A 17,073-nucleotide genomic window follows, 5' to 3' on the forward strand; every position below is an offset into this window, starting at 1 on the left:
AATTAGAACACTTCCTAACGTCATACACAAAGATAAACCCAAAATGGACTAAAGAGCTAACTGTAAGACCAGGAAATATAAAACTCTTTTAGAAGAAAACATAGGCAGAACACTACGACATAAATCATAGCAAGATCCTTTATGACCCACCTCCTAGAATAATGTAAATAAAAACAAAAATAAGTAAGTGGGACCTAATTAAACTTAAAAGCTTTTGCAAAGCAAAGGAAAATATGAACAAGATGAAAAGACTACCTTCAGAATGGGAGAAAAGAATAGTAAATGAAACAACTGACAAAGAATTAATTTCCAAAATATACAAGCAGCTCATATAACTCAACAGTGAAAAACAAGCAACCCAGTCAAAAAGTGGGCAAAAGACCTAAACAGACATTTCTCCAAGGAAAACATATTGACGGCTAATAAACACATGAAGAGATGATCAACATCACTCATTATTAGAGAAATGCAAATCAAAACTACAATGAGATATCACTTCACACAGGTCAGAATGGCCATCATCAAAAAATCTACAAACAATAAATGCTGGAGAGGGTGTGGAGAACAGGGAACACTCTTGCACTGTTGGTAGGAATGTAAATTGATATAGTCACTATGGAAAACAGTATGGAGATTCCTTTAAAAAACTAGGAATAAAACCACCATATGACCCAGCAATCCCACTCCTAGGCATATACACCCTGAGGAAACCAAAACTGAAAAAGACACATGTATCCCACTGTTCATTGCAGCACCATTTACAATAGCTAGGACATGGGAGCAACCTGGATGTCCATTGACAGATGAATGGATAAAGAAGCTGTGGTGCATATACACAATGGAATACTACTCAGCCAAAAAAAGGAACACATTTGAGGCAGTTCTAATGAGGTGGATGAACCTAGAACCTATTATACAGAATGACATAAGTCAGAAAGAGAAAAACAAATACCGTATATTAATGCATACATATGAAATCTAGAAAGATGGTACTGATGAACCTATTTGCAGAACAGCAGTGGAGATGCAGACATAGGGAACCAACTGATGGGCAATGGTGGGGGAGAGGAGGGAGAGGGTAAGATGAATGGAGAGAGCAGCATGGAAGCATTATACGCTAACATATGTAAAGAGGTAGCCAATATAAATTTACTGTATGACTCAGGGAACTCAAACCAGGGCTCTGTAATAACCCAGAGAGGTGGGGAAGGGCAGGAGGTGGGAGGGAGATTCAAGAAGGAGGGGACATATGTACACCTATGGTTAATTTATGTTGATGTGTGACAGAAAGCAAACCAATATTGTAAAGCAGTCATCAATCGACTATATATATATATATATATATATATATATTATTTTAATATATATATTATTTTTTTTAAAAACTTAAAAAAAAACAAGGTCTGAAGCCAATATGAATATCTGGATCTTTTGATACTACAACTTATTTTTCTTCCATGCAAATATGGTAACTAAAGTCTAGTGGGAATAAGTAAGTAAATTACTCAGTATCAAGTTCTTTTATAACATTTGCCTGTGATAGCTTCTGCTTTTGCCAATGGTTTTTTTGTCTTATTAAGTTATATTATTTTTTGAGGGGCTCTAGTCCCAAAAGTGGATTTGTTTTAAATCAAATAGTATATCAAAGGCATGTTCTGTGCAGATATAAGAATAATGAAGTAAATGAAAGGCTGAAATGAGAGCAAATACTATATAGCCTTCCAACATGCTTAGAAATGATTACTGTTACAGTTTTATTCTGATAATAAAGCTTTACATTTAAAACTTAAATTTTAAGATATAGAAATATTTTTGTTGTTGCTTAGTCGCTAAATCATATCTGACTCTTTGTGACCCCACAGAGTAGCCCCCAGACTCCTCTGTCCATGAGATTTCCCAGGCAAGAATACTGGAGTGGATTGACGTTTTCTACTTTAGGGGATCTTCCTGACCCAGGGATTGAACTCATGTCTCTTGCGTGCAACTGCATTGCACTGAGCCACCTGGGAAGCCATAGAAATATATAGAGAACATAATAATTAACTTAATCTTACAACTTGAAGAAGATAACTTTTTTGCCACATATATTTTACTCTTGAGAACATACACACACATGCACGCAATCTGTCTAGATATATTGTTTTCTGAAATAAAAATTGTACATATATGTACATATATGAACAATGTGTATGGGGTAAATTATATATAATTTGTGTTTTCTCCATTTTCATAGACTGTATTATGAACCTCTGTTCACATCTAAATTATATATCCATATCATCATTTTATAGTGACAGAACTTTCTCTGCTAGTTTCTGTTTGTATTGTACATTATTTAATCAATTCCTAATTATTGTCTGTAAAGCTGCTTTTTATATTCTCTATCATAGACAGCCTCATGATAAATATGTACATATTTTTGGCATAATTATATTATCACTCCTGTTAGATAGGGAATTTAATTCCAAATGCATTAGCTGTCTAAAATGGAGCTTGTTTTTAAGGCCTTTCAAGTTGAAATAGCACATTTTCCTTGAATAGCTGTACAAATTTATACTCTCGCCAGGACTGAAAGGGACGCTAGTTTCCTTCATTTCTGCTGTCACCAAGTACATATTAATTGTATTTCCTCTCTGTGAGTATGCAGTTCAAGTACTTTGTCCATTTTTCTGTTGAAGTGTCTGCTTATATTTTCTTAATAACATGTTCATATAATATTTTAAGAATATTAGCCATTTTCTATCTGTCATGTGTATTGCCAATGATTTTTCTACTTTGTTGTCTGTCTTTTGTTTACAGCGTTTTCTACCATAAAAATGGTTTACATTTTATTTTCGTATTCACTTCTAGAAAAGCCTTTTTTCAATCTAAGAGTATAAATAGAGTAAATAGGGTAACTTTTATTTTCTAGTGTCTTTTTCATCTTTTATACTGCATTTTCTGTATTGTGAATTATATGCTTACATTTTTCTTCCGTTTCTCTATTGGGTAATCAATTGTTTTCTCTTACAGATGTAATTATTGTTAGAGTTATTTTTCTTTTTAAATTTTAAAGTACAAAAGTGATTTGCCATGAAACTTCACATAATACTTAATTGAAAGCCTTCTTCACCAATATCCTTCTCAAGCAATAGTTTGTTGTGTACCTTTCACCATGCCACATAATGTTGGTATTGTATTCCAGCTCCTTTTGGTAAAGAGAACCTTCCTGCCTGTTTCTTGTGAGACTCATATGATCAGGTTAGGTCACAACCTGGCTTTGATTCCAGCTGAGTCATAGGGGAAAGTACCCCAGGGCCCAGGGACCCACCAGTTACACTGTCTCACATTGCTCTGGGTGTTCAAGGGATAGTCATGCAAACAGGCAAACAGAACCCCACCCATGACATGTTCCTCCCGGCGGCAGTGACCACAGACATACCCGTGTGCACGTGCCTATGCGCATATACATATAAAACAAGCCCGAAGGGTTTCTAGTGCATCTGTTTCCTTAATCTGAGAAGTACTGTGTTGCATTCTTCTTCCACAGGCTTATGCAGGCAAAGAGATGGAGGAGCAGCTGCGGTCAGTGTCCAGTGTGGATGAACTCATGACTGTGCTCTACCCCGAATATTGGAAAATGTACAAGTGTCAGTTAAGGAAAGGAGGCTGGCAACATAGTAAAGAACAGGCTAACACCAACACAAGGACAGGAGAGACTCTAAAATTTGCTGCAGCACATTATAATACAGAGATCTTAAGAAGTAAGTATGGGAAAAGAAAATATATAATAAGCTTTATATGTCAGCCCAGTGTAAATTGCCATTCTGATCCTTTAATTTCAGCGTTTGTAATACAATTGAATACCTTTAAGGCCAAAAGTAAAACAGAAACTAAAGAATTATTTTCCAAATACAGAATTTTAAGATTTCACCATGAGTGGTTAAAATGGTTTCTTGAAAAATAAAGACAGGTGCATGCATATCAACACACTGTAATTTTTTTAAAAATTGAGATGATACCCTATCAGAAAAATTTTAAAACATACAATCAAATTTTATACACTATAACACTTCAATCACTGAAACATTCTGTATCACAAAAAATAATTGCACATAACTTTTCTTTTGATTTGAATATAGAAATATTTACTTTCTACATCATCCAAAATCATCTTGTCAACTGCTATTTGTTTCTTGTTGCTTTAGATGGAACTTAACTTGAGAGCTGGACTTTGGTAAATTTAGTGAGAGATCTCTAAGCAGCAGTCACAAAAAATTATGGTGTTGCACAAAATGGCACAGTATAAATTGCTCTAAAAACTATCTCCTTTCAGTTGTTAGATATTAACTGCTATAAAGGTTCAAATTATTTTGAGAACAAAAGCAAACAAAATGGTTTCATGATTGAATAACCAGTAGTTTATATCTTTTTTTCTAGAAACTTTATTTTAGGGGAAATAGGAGAAAAATAAACTAGAACATTTAAGAAGTACCTCATCTGTAATGCGGTCTTTAGAGTCACCAGTGCCATAGGTAAAGCACCAACTCACTGGGAACGGAATTCCAAAAGGAAGCATGAGAGGAATAGGCAGTTTTGACTTTTCCTGAAAAAAACTTTGTTCAGGATACGTGTCCCAGTCGCTAGAAAATAACTTCTCACTTCAAGTAGCTATTACCAAGATATGGTCACCAGCTTAAAAATGAGTTTTGACTTGAATCCAAAACCAAAGCCATCATCTCATTCACATTTCAGTTTAAAAAGAGAAATTAAACACGTTGTTTATATTTGCTTTGCAACATCAAAAATACTACATATAATAGCAAATGAGCATGATTCTATGTCCATGGGTTTTATAAACATCTATACGTTAAATTTTCAGGGATTTCCCAGGTGACTCAGTGGTAAAGAATCCGCCTGCCAATGCAGGAGACAAGGGTTCGATCCCTGAGTTCAGAGGACCCCTGGAGGAGGAAATGGCAACCCACTCCAGTATTCTTGCCTGAAAAAACCCCATGGACAGAGGAGCCTGGAGGCTAAGTCCGTGGATCCACAGAGTCGGACATGACTGAGCACACATGGACAAGTAAAGTACTTTAGAATCTGTTCTAATTGTAAGGAAGCATAACACTAATGTAGCTTGTTACATGGTACTAGACACTAGGATTTTTTTGTTGTTTTTTTTTTTTAAATAGAAAATACCTTTAGCTGCTCTGTTAAAGACCATATCATATTCCAGTTCACAGGGCAATGTAGGATCCCGTCAAGTATTTCTTTCAAGTATTATATCTAAATCTTAACTCTGCAATCCACTGTGAGTGACTTCCAACTGCTGTGGGTTTTTCCACCTTGGCATCTGTGTAACTTACGACCTTCCCTGTGACCCGACAGGTATTGATAATGAGTGGAGAAAGACTCAATGCATGCCACGGGAGGTGTGTATAGATGTGGGGAAGGAGTTTGGAGCAGCAACAAACACCTTCTTTAAACCTCCATGTGTGTCCGTCTACAGATGTGGGGGCTGCTGCAACAGCGAGGGGCAACAGTGCATGAACACCAGCACAAGTTACCTCAGCAAGACGGTAGGTGTGCGGCCCCGGCAGAGCCCTTCCCCCGGGGGCCTGGCTTCTCCTCTGCTCCCTTTCAAGGGGCTTAGTTCAGGGACATCCTGGGAGTCCAGTGGCTGGGACTCCACCCTCCAATCCAGGGGTGCGGGTTCTATCCCTGGTCGAGGAGCTAAGACCCTACATGCCTTGCAGCCAAAAAACTAAAACATAAAAAAAGAAGCAATATTGTAACAACCTCAATAAAGACTTTAAAAATGGTCCACATCAAAACAAAAACATTTTAAAAATAAAGTAGCTCAGTTCAGAGCTGCTTCTATTGTCTGTGAGGAATGAAGTTAATTTTTCAATAGTTGTGTTTTTGATGAGAGACTATCACCAAAAAAGTAACTGATACTTTATGAACTCTGTTTATATAGTGGCATCAAAGCCACTTTTTAAAATCAAATGGAAATACTTAATGACAGTAGGATATTCTCCAAAAGGTAGTATTGATTTTTAAAAGATATTAAGATTAAAAATAATGCTGTTTTTATATTCAAGTTAAACTCTTTAAAAGGAATTTTGGTTTAAGTTTAGTGAAAAAAAATGTTGACTTTTTTTAAAGTTAGTGAAAATAAACGAGGGATTTAGGAATTATTGTAAAATTCATTTTTGGAATTATTGGAATTCCAAATTTGGAATTCCAAATTCCAATTATAGGAATTATTGTAAAATTCATATTTGTAAAATTCATTTTTGTAAAAATTATTGTAAAATACTTCTTTGGAATACCTTTATTTGTGTATATTCTAAAATAATTCAGTCAAGTGGTATGATACATATTCTAGACAATATTGTTTATTACTATGGTGCTTGGTTTAAGTGAAATATCAATTTGCATTGATTTTTTTTTTAAAGGCCCAGATATACCAGTTGAGTTTTCCAAAGAACAAAGGGCTATGTCTCTTTTAAGATTGGGATAATATGCAATAAACTCAAACAATAGATTTTTGAAGAATTATTTTATCAAGTAAAACAAAATGTATCTATTAAGAGCTCCTAATTTATCATTTTAGAACTGCCTTATTGGATAGATAAAATTTTATTTTTTAAGTGCTCATATCATATAGATTTGAATGGCAGCCATTGTAGTATTAGAATTTGTTGTTCATTTCTGGATATTCCTGTTGTTTCAATAGTTCATTTATTTACTTGGTGAAAATAAGTTACCAGTTGACAACATCCAAAGCTATTTTTCATTATTCAGTTCAGTTCAGTTGCTCAGTTGTGTCCGACTCTTTGCGACCCTATGGACTGCAGCACTCCAGGCTTCCCTGTCCATCACCAACTCCCAGAGCTTACTCAAACTCATGTCCATCGAGTCAGTGATGCCATCCAACCATCTCATCCTCTGCCGTCCCCTTCTCCCACCTTCAATCTTTCCCAGCATCAGAGTCTTTTCCAATGAGTCAATTCTTTGCATCAGGTGGCCAAAGTAATGGAGTTTCAGCTTCAGCATCAGCCCTTCCAATGAATATTCAGGACTTATTTCCTTTAGAATTCATTGGTTGGATCTCCTTACAGTCCAAGGGACTCTCAAGAGTCTTCAATGTCACAGTTCAAAAGCATCAATTCTTCGGCACTCAGCTTTATTTATAGTCCAACTCTCACATTCATATGTGACTACTGGAAAAACCATAGCTTTGACTAGATGGACCTTTGTCAGCAAAGTAATGTCTCTGCTTTTTAATATGCTGTCTAGGTTTGTCATAGCTTTTCTTCCAAGGAGCAAGCGTCTTTTAACTTCATGGCTGCAATCATCATCTGCAGTGATTTTGGAGCCCAAAAAAATAAAGCCTCTCACTATTTCCTCATGTATTTGCCATGAAGTGATGGGACCGGATGCCATGATCTTAGTTTTCTGAATGTTGAGCTTTAAGCCAACTTTTTCACTCTCCTCTTTCACTTTCATCAAGAGGCTCTTTAGTTCCTCTTCACTTTCTGCCATAAGGGTGGTGTCATCTGCATATCTGAGGTTACTGATATTTCTCCTGGCAATCTTGATTCCAGCTTGTGCTTCATCCAGCCTGGCATTTCTCATGATGTATTCTGCATATAAATTAAATAAGCAGGATGATAATATACAGCCTTGACGGACTCCTTTCCCAATTTGGAACCAGTCTGTTGTTCCATGTTGTTGTTTCATTACTAATCCCCCACAATTCTTCTACTTAACTGCCTTTAATTAGAGACAGTGTTTTAAAATGAATCTGGCTTTACAATGTCTCAAGCTTTATAGAGTAACATTAGTGATTACTTTACTGTTTACATTAAATAGTGCAAAATATATCTCCTTTAGATACCGATGCCCAACGTTTTACGTAAAGCTCCTCAGTCAGGCTTTTTCTCTGCGACACCAGACTCACCCCAAACAACGACAGCGCCATGAAAAGCACCTGGTCTTCTAGTTTCCCTCTCACTGCATGACGTCATCTCTAGTCAGAAAGAAGGAGATCGTCTCTGACGGGACTGTCACCAAATCAGATGTTAATTTGTTAATTCTATCCCCTAAGTGTCTTGAGTCCTCATGCCCAGCACCGTGTCTGTCATCCGAGGTACTTCTGATGCTCTTTCCAAGTTAGGAAACACCATCCTCCTTGCTCTCCCTGCTTCCCCGTCCCTGCTTCGTATCCATCCTCTACACCGCCCCCGAGGATATCTTTAAACACACAAGACTGATGCCATTGGTCTCCAGAGGAAGAGGCCTCAGCGATTCCCAGTTGTTCCTAGAATGAGACCCAATTCTCTGTCACAGCCTCTGCCTTCCTCCACGGCATGCTCTAACATGACTCTCCCTTGACCTCCCACTTTGTGGTCCCCGTGTTCTCAGCTTCCTTCGGTTCCCCCTCCGCCCCAGACCTTGCACACACCTCTGAGCCGTCCTGGCCTTCTCGTCTCCTCCCGCTAAGATACCAGCTCCTCAGACCTCAACTCAAGTATCACGTGGCTCCAGGAAGTCCTGGGGGAGATTTTTCTGACTTGGTTGCACTCACTGTTCTTGAAAATTCTTTGTGATTTCGAAGAGTTTTCTTTCAAAGCAACAACTATAACTTATATAGTTTAGGATATAGGGTCATTATTATTTGATTAATGTCTGTCACCTCCACAAGGGGAAGAACAGGTCTGTTTCATGCACTGATCATCCAAGTGCCCACCACAGAGGGGGTGCACACCCCCTTATAGGGCCCCCCAAAACCGTGGACCCTCTCACCAGAAAAGAAATGAAAATACAGACACATCCACAGCATTTGCCCTACAGTTTCAGGGAGTTGGTTTTCTGACCCTTAATCCTTAAATGTTCAATCAGACTTTAAAACAATTTCTTAATGATTAATAATATTAAAACAGTTGATTAACTCACTTGTGTAATTTTTAAAGATTCTTTTACCAACCAAAAGTGTATACTATAAATTGCAGCTCCATCTTTTTTTTTTTTACAGCCCCATCTTTTAAAAAGATCTATTTCTTAAACAAATAGGAGAGAAAATTCTCCTTTTTATCCCATTTATATTTAATACAAGCAAAAGTCAACACTCTATTTCTCTTACTATCAGCTTACTAAATATGTGTTTACATGTGTGCCAAGTTGGAGTCCCTTAGGTAAAAGTCTGAATTTGGGAAACAGAAAATCAGTTCTTTGTTAGTAAGCAAAACAAATATATTTAGTCTTCAACAAACTATTAGTAGTTTTCTGTGACCACTGCATATTTATTCTCTAATTAGGTCACTGGTCTAATTAGTTCACATATTCACCTAATTGGTGTCAGAGTGAAGGTATTTATGTATGGACAAGTATGTATATACACAGCATACAAACTGCTCTGCCACATTGGAGGCCTTAAAGGGGTTTAGGCTTCAGAAATTCTAAGTCTCCAGGGCTAAGAGCATTTAGTGCTAAGTTTAAGTGCTATGTGTAAGTCAAACAAAACATGATCCTGTAGCCTGGAAAATCCCATGGATGGAGGAGCCTGGTAGGCTGCAGTCCATGGGGTCGCTAAGAGTCGGACATGACTGAGAGACTTCACTTTCACTTTTGACTTCCGTGCATTGGAGAAGGAAATGGCAACCCACTCCAGAGTTCTTGCCTGGAGAATCAGAATCCCAGAATCGGCGGAGCCTGGTGGGCTGCCATCTGTGGGGTCGCACAGAGTCAGACACGACTGAAGTGACTTAGCAGCAGCAGCAGCCTCAGTACTTAAACATCAAATATGCTATCTTTTTCCTGGAAGAAAATTAAGTCTACTTTATATCATATTGAAATAGTTCTGGCTGTATTTCACCTTCTTTCACTTCCAAACTTCACAGAATTTAGGATTATTTTATAATACATTTATGATGTTGCTACTATTCAATTTACCTGCTTCCTCCCTATTATCTGCCCACAAGAAAAACAATCGGAATTTGCTATACCATTTTTTAAGTCTGTCTGGTTTATTGTTATTGGTTTATGTTGTTTTCCCATTTTGTTTGGATCCTTTTCAATAGACTTGATACTTACAATAATCACTTTTTACAATTCTTATAAATTTTGATCTGCAAAGCAGCAGTTTTTAACTGTGTAACTGTAAATAGTGGGGTAGTTTTCATTTTAGCACTTCAATTTTTAAAAGATTTGCAGAATTTTGGAATTAAAACTTTGCAGTCAGTTGGGAAAGAGGTACTTAGTCTCCTGGGTTCTGTCCAGGGGCACCCTCCTCTGACTGCACAAGCTCTCCTTCCTCACCTTCTCTCTCTGCTCTTCTGGGGATCTCTCCCCCAGATCTTCATCTCCACCTCAGACTTCTCTCGTGGTTTCCCCACAATCCACTCACCCTTGTGACTGGGCTTCCCTCAGACAGTCAGAGTCAGTCTGTGTCACACCAGATCCCATCCCTCACACACCGGATCCCATCCTATCCCTGCCCCCAATCCCATCCTCACAAATAAACAAGTCAATAAATCTATTTCTTTCTTCAGTATTCTCTGCCTTAGTAAATGATGCCATCCTTTTATTGGTCGGTTGATCTGATTTTTCTTCCTTTCACTAAAAGCCCAATCAGTGCTTCCTATTAAATCTACCTTTCCAACATCTCTGGGACGTGTCAGTTCCTTTAATATGCTGACCTCACTCTGGTCTGGACCACATCCATGGACTAGCTGCAAACTGATGTCAAAGCCCCCTTCCCGCTTCCCCTCAATCCCTTTGCCACATTGCACCAGTGTTTCTTCTTTCTAAATGATAAACCTGACGCTGCTCAAAACTCTCCAGTAACACTGCTTATTGACACTGAGCCAGCATACAGCAAATGTATAGGGAAACTGATCTTTGTGTTTGAAACATCTCCTTACATGCCACTCCATATCTGCACTTATCTAGCTAATTTCTGCTCATCCTCAGGCCTGGACATAAATGTCATCTTCACAGAATCCTCTCTTATGCTTCAGTAGCAGCCTTTATCACTCCCAACATACCATCATCACCTTATCAGTCAGATCATTTTATTCCCCATGCTCTAAACCCTAAGAAAGCAAAGACTGTGTTTGGTTATCACTATGGGGCATAACAGTGCAGAAGTTGGTACGCAATAAACACTGGGCACTAAATAGAATAAATCCTTAGATAAAAGGGAACAGATTTGAGGCCAAAGGTAGAGTTTTAAATAGGCTGATTTTGAAGCATCTGAGTGGTAAGTAGGTGGAGATATCAGAGGAAGATTGGGCATGTAATTTTAGAATCCTACAGCAGTGACTGGATCTTCAGCTATAGATCTGGGAAGAAACCTCACACTGATGAGTGATTTTTGGAGCCTTGATGTGGTTGTTACTGCTGAGAGAATTCTTGTATCAGGAGGGAAGATTGAAAGCCAATGCTGAGGGATAGCCAGTATTCAGTCGTTGATAGGCCCATCTGTTTCTCTCTTTGGTTTTGTAACTTCATGCCCTTCTCCAACCTGAAGAATCCACTCAGATTTTTGTTTACAGTAAAAGGGAGAATTTGAATTGTAATTCAATTAAGCAAGTGTGGTGAAGCACCTACTATGTGGTGCCTATCAAGAAAGTTCACAAACCAAGGAGAGCAAGACATGAAACTGCTGAAGCCACTGTTTCTGTCTTTGACATTTTTACTAATATCATTATCTGTTTTATTATATTTTCAGAGTAGTATAAATGGGAGCATGTGATGATTGTTTTCAAACATAAAAGGAAGTTTCTTACTGAAGTTTTTTTCTGAAGAAAAAAAAAGTTTTTGTTTCGTTACAGAAATTCCAGACATCTTTTGGCACCAAATCACCAACTAAAATCATAAAAACTGTAAGGACAATTTACCTTAAGTAATGTAAAACCCAAGTTTTTAGTAGGAACTAGATAGAGCATTTTTATGGTGCTTCACGAAGGGCAGGTTATCAGCATGTGTTAGGAAGCCAGCCATGAGCTGAAAAGTAAAACCACATGCACCAAGCATTCCAGAGTCAGCTAATCGGTAACAACTGCTTCAAAGTCCTTCCCCAACAAAATCTAAGCAACTCTGAAAAGTTACGCAGATCGGATGTCCTCTTGACCTTGTTCCTAAACATATGCTTCAAGTGTATTTTCTCATGAGAAGCTGTATGTTTAAGACACATAACCAAAAAGTAGAAAGCAGATTTTGCAGAATGTAAATTGTTTGATGGCAAAAGCAGAAGCAGAAGGCATCTGCTTTTGAGCCAACATTTGGATAAAAAGTTATTTAAATGTTGGTATTGTCATTAAGCAGCTTCACTGAAGATAGGAATGAAAAAGAATTGCTAAATCCATGGGTTTCCCGTGGACATCTTGGAGTTAGAACCAAAGAAACAACGCATGTTCATTTGTGCCGACAAAAGAAGCGGCTCAGTCAGGGCGCTGAACTTCCTTTCCTCATTCTCATGTACAAGAACCACATTATTTAAAATTCCATATTGCCATCTTAAAAAGAAACAGCCATTCTATTTTTTTTTATTATTTTTAAAGAAATTAAGCATATAGATTAGCAAAACCGCTACAGATATGTCGGAGTTAAAGTAAAAGTTTCCTAAAATTGTCTTTTGCTACAAAAGGCACTTAATCCTGAGGAAGCTGCAGCAGTGGAGTGAAACTTAGAGGGATTATTTTGCACTGCTGACAGGGATAGTTCTTCCATTAATTAAACAGAACACTAGCAGTCTGAAGGATTAATTTATTACATTCATATGTATTTAACAAGTGGAACGCAATTTGTTTTGAATCTTTAGCTAAGTAGTATTTGGCAAGAACAGTTGTTGGAAATCAGGTTTTATCCAGATGTGGGAAAAGAACTCTAGATCAATACCAGTTATCAGAAGTTTCTTTAAGAATAACATTTGGCTTCAGCAGAACATTAATGCATCTGTTAGATGTAACACTTCTTTCAACTTGAGGTACTGATCATGTCCATAGGTTTTATTCAGTAATTCTAAAACTCCTGAATTGGCATTTTTATTTTAACTGTATTACTGTACGTTCATTTTATGTATAAAAACATGTAAAATGAATTCAATATCAGATGTCAATCTATTAGGACCTGCTGTCTTCCCAGACCTAACTCAAGTTCCATAGCCTCTTGATGCTTGTCCATATGGTTAGTATACTCAGTTGAAAGGTTAAAAATAAACCCTCAATTTTCCTCTTTCCCATTTGGAGGATGATTTGTTCAAATGTTGTGTAGTTTTTCTACTGGATTTTTCAGTTATTAGTCTTTAAGCTGTATTGGTGGCTCAGGCAGTAAAGCATCTGCCTACAATGCAGGAGACCTAAGTTCGATCCCTGGGTTGGGAAGATCCCCTGGAGAAGGAAATGGCAACCCACTCCAATACTCTTGCCTGGAAAATCCCATGGACGGAGGAGCCTGGTAGGCTACAGTTCATGGGTCACAAAGAGACGGACTTCACTTCACTTTCTTTGCAGTTATTAGCCATGCTTTCTGGGGCTACAGATTGTGTCTATACTTAATTAACGGGCTCAAAGTTGAAATATTTAAATAAATACGGTAGTGAGATACTAGTCTCCGAAGAGAAACTGGTCATATTTGGGGATAAAAAGATGTTGTAAAGGAAGGCATTTTTTGTGTTTGTCAAATTTGTAGCCAAATATTCAAACATTCTTTAGAATTTGGTACTAACCTGTAATCCAGGATCTTCTCAAAAAAGGAAATTCTATACCTTTTTCTTACATAGACTGCAAGAGAAGTAGAAATAGGAATTGTTGCTTTACAACTGTTGCTATGTGGGGTAAACAACCTATTGTTTCAAGCTTTATTTGAAGTCCATCCTTGTTGGTGGGAATCGACAATTAAATATTCTTATTAAAGAATTCCAGTTGATAGCAAATGAGGACCTCTCAGTTGGAAATGTTTGTCATTTCCTCTTGTTGATTACAGTTTTACTGAATACACAATCAAAAAAGTTTTTTTTCAATTTCCATCCATGTTTAAATGCCGTCTTTATGTAAATTCTTTTGATCTTCTGAAACCAGTGACTCAATGAAAGGCATATGCTGATAGTATAGCATCAATCCCCATGGTGAGTTTTATTATTATTTAGATGCCAAATTATATACAAGCTAAACATCCATTGTTCAAGAACAATTCACTGTATCACATCAAACTATTTTTGGAAACTCATGTTCAAAATATCAAGTTATAATTATCATCAACTAGTATTTACTAGGTATATGTATATTCATAGAATTATTAGATAAAACTGAACATAGTGCATAAACTTTGCACTCTATGAGTTTAAATTTAAAATAGAAAGTACTGTTGTGCACACAAAACAATCTGACAATAGTACAAAGATTTTTATTGTATTAAAGTATAAAGAATCTTGTTTCAAACACTAATGTGTTTGGATACACCTTAACTCTTTTGAAAGAAAATTATAGTCACTGTGTTGGCTTCAGCCATTATATAAATAGCAGGCAAAGACTCCATAAAGTCTGTCCCCTTTGGAGGTCATGCCAGGGTGGAACCCGGTTTTGCAACCATCGTTGAATGAAGGAAGGATGCGGCTGAGGTCTAGGGGTGGGAAACCATCACTCACTCTTCTGCAGTAGCTGTTATCTCAAATGGTGCCTCATCCGTCACTATCAGGCTTTGTTCTGCCTTGTGTCACTTGAGATAATGCCAAATCTTGCAGTGTTTTTTATATGCATTTTCTAAGCAGAAATGCCCTTGTGGTTCCTCCCTCCCCAATCATATGAGGCAATCTTGATTGTTTCTCCATCCCCACCTGCTCCTGCCCTTTGACCCTTGCCCGCTGCAGCCCTCAGAGCTGCCTTGGCACCCAGTTATCTCCCCTCAGTCCTTGTCACCCTTGAGGACATTTGACCCCGTGACCACACAGGGTCCCCTCTCTTTCTTTTACTTCCCTCCACTCAACAGTACCCCCTCCTGGTGCTCCACGTCAGGTCATACTTCTTCCCAGGCATGTTTACTAGATCGTGTATCTTTTTTCATCTTTTACATGTTCCCTGTTGCCCAGGTTTCTATAATTAGACATGTTCTGTTTTCATTCAGAATGATCTCATCAAGTAATATCATCAATGCCCAAGACTTTAATTCCAATGTTAATACCAATGGCCTTTAAGTGGCTCTCATAAGCTCTGGGTACATAAGAATTAGACATAAATACTTAGGTTTTTGTGAGCTGACCTATACATCTTCCTATCATTTCCACTATGACAGGGTTTAATTAATTTAAATATAATATATTAAATAAAAAATTAAATATTAAATATAAAAATTAAGTAAAATTAAATGAGTTTACAAAATGCTTATTTTCTAAACCACTTTATATTTTTTATATAATGCTGGTTCCTAATGTAGGGTCCAGAGATGTTATAAGAAGTAGAAAAACTATAGTATATATAGATAGTACAGAATTATCTTCTCTTAATTAAGCATAGTGCAAAAGATTTCTGCCAATGTGGTATTTTACCTAAAAAAATGGTTTCCTCCAAAGTGCATAAACAGATGTCTTTTTAGAGAGGAAACTGGTCAAAATTATGATACTGGGATATGTTGAGATCGTATGTTGAGATTATCTATGCAGAATAGAAAGTACTCTGGAAAATATCTAAATTCTTGAGAATGTATGCAAATAACTCACATCTACAGAGCAATCAAAATACATATCACAATCATATACATGAGCTTATATAATTTTTAAAACAGTCCCATGAACTAATGGGTGAAATGTTGTCCTGAATTGACTGATTTTAAAAGAAATATTCAGCTTCGAGAAGCTTGAATGACTTTTCCAAGATCGCACAACTTATAAGTGTGGTTGCTGATAAAGTGCCCTCTCTGGATGTGAGCCTGTGCCCAAACTCCTCCCAAGGCGCTGATGCTAAGAAAGTAGCTGAAGTTTTACATGAATATGTAGTAAGTACATTTCAAGTGAAGAAAATATACATTTATTATTTAGGTATTTCCATATTTCATTCTTCAAACTTCATTTCAATAAATCTCCCTCTAGCCATGAACAAAATGGACAACTAATTCTCTTCCCTAAATATTTGCCACGATCTTTAATGGTTGCCATGAAATTATAGCAGAAGATGGATTCACAAGGCTCTAGAGTGTGTTGTCTTTTTTAGCACTACTCAAACGTCCATAAAAATACCAAATAACACGTGGTGGAGCTGTAGTTAAATTACTATGAACTGATATTTTCAAGCAGGTAATGAATGGCCAGAATTTCGCTTTTACCGTTACTATTGATCACAATTTAAAATTTCTCAATTTTAAGAAACTTTGGGATTTAAATCCTTAGTTTTACTTAATCACTAATTTACTTGTATATTCAACTTAAAACATTGTTTTTGTGGAAGGAAGAGAAAAACTGAATTTCTCCATTAATAAGGCATTCAGAATAAGATTTTAAACAAAATTTGAGACTCTAATCTACCCTCATGTATGATGTCCTACCCTATTCTATGCTTATATTTTCATAATACTTTTGTCAAAACAGCAGAAATGATGCTTTATCTATTAATGAATTTATCTTTCTTTTAAACAGAATAAACTCATAAGATATATCAGAAAATATAAAGCTACTTTGAAGTTGAAATTTCATTTGTAATGAAAATCAATTTTACATCTAGGTATTTTGTGTCTATGTACTCGGGTTATAGAAAATAAGACTTAACCAAACATTTCCAGGTTTTGTGGCCAAAAGCTTTGCTCTTATATCACAAAGATATTTATATCTGTGCCATTTTTTAACCCCCTGAAGTAATCTAAGACCGAAACAATCCTTTATTCCTTGAACACATTGGTCTGTCACATCTCTGTAATCATCAGTTGGTTATCAAAATTCTAATATGCTTAATAATGGTGGCATGAGATGAGCACAGGGACTGTTTACTGTTCTGATAAAGGATATTGATTCAACACAAAACAGCTTTTACTTCTAACCATATAAAACTTTAGCATCCTACATACATGGATGGCACTCCCTAATCGTGAACAGTT

The 17,073-nt window shown here is 36.8% G+C and overlaps 1 protein-coding gene across 2 annotated transcripts in view; it reads left to right on the forward strand.

Moving 5' to 3' along the window:
• The window catches only part of VEGFC (vascular endothelial growth factor C), a 78,866-nt gene that overhangs the window by 46,981 nt on the left and 14,812 nt on the right, over positions 1–17,073 (forward strand). For both annotated transcript variants that reach the window (XM_081521998.1, XM_081521999.1), the window contains exons 2-3: positions 3,530–3,743; positions 5,371–5,561. In XM_081521998.1, the coding sequence (XP_081378124.1) occupies positions 3,530–3,743; positions 5,371–5,561 (405 nt within the window). The remainder of the gene's footprint in view (positions 1–3,529; positions 3,744–5,370; positions 5,562–17,073) is intronic.

The sequence above is a fragment of the Giraffa tippelskirchi genome, chromosome 8 (genome assembly GCF_054371585.1).
Source record: "Giraffa tippelskirchi isolate mGirTip1 chromosome 8, T2T-mGirTip1v1.2.pri, whole genome shotgun sequence".
In the NCBI taxonomy this organism is placed as follows: domain Eukaryota; kingdom Metazoa; phylum Chordata; class Mammalia; order Artiodactyla; family Giraffidae; genus Giraffa; species Giraffa tippelskirchi.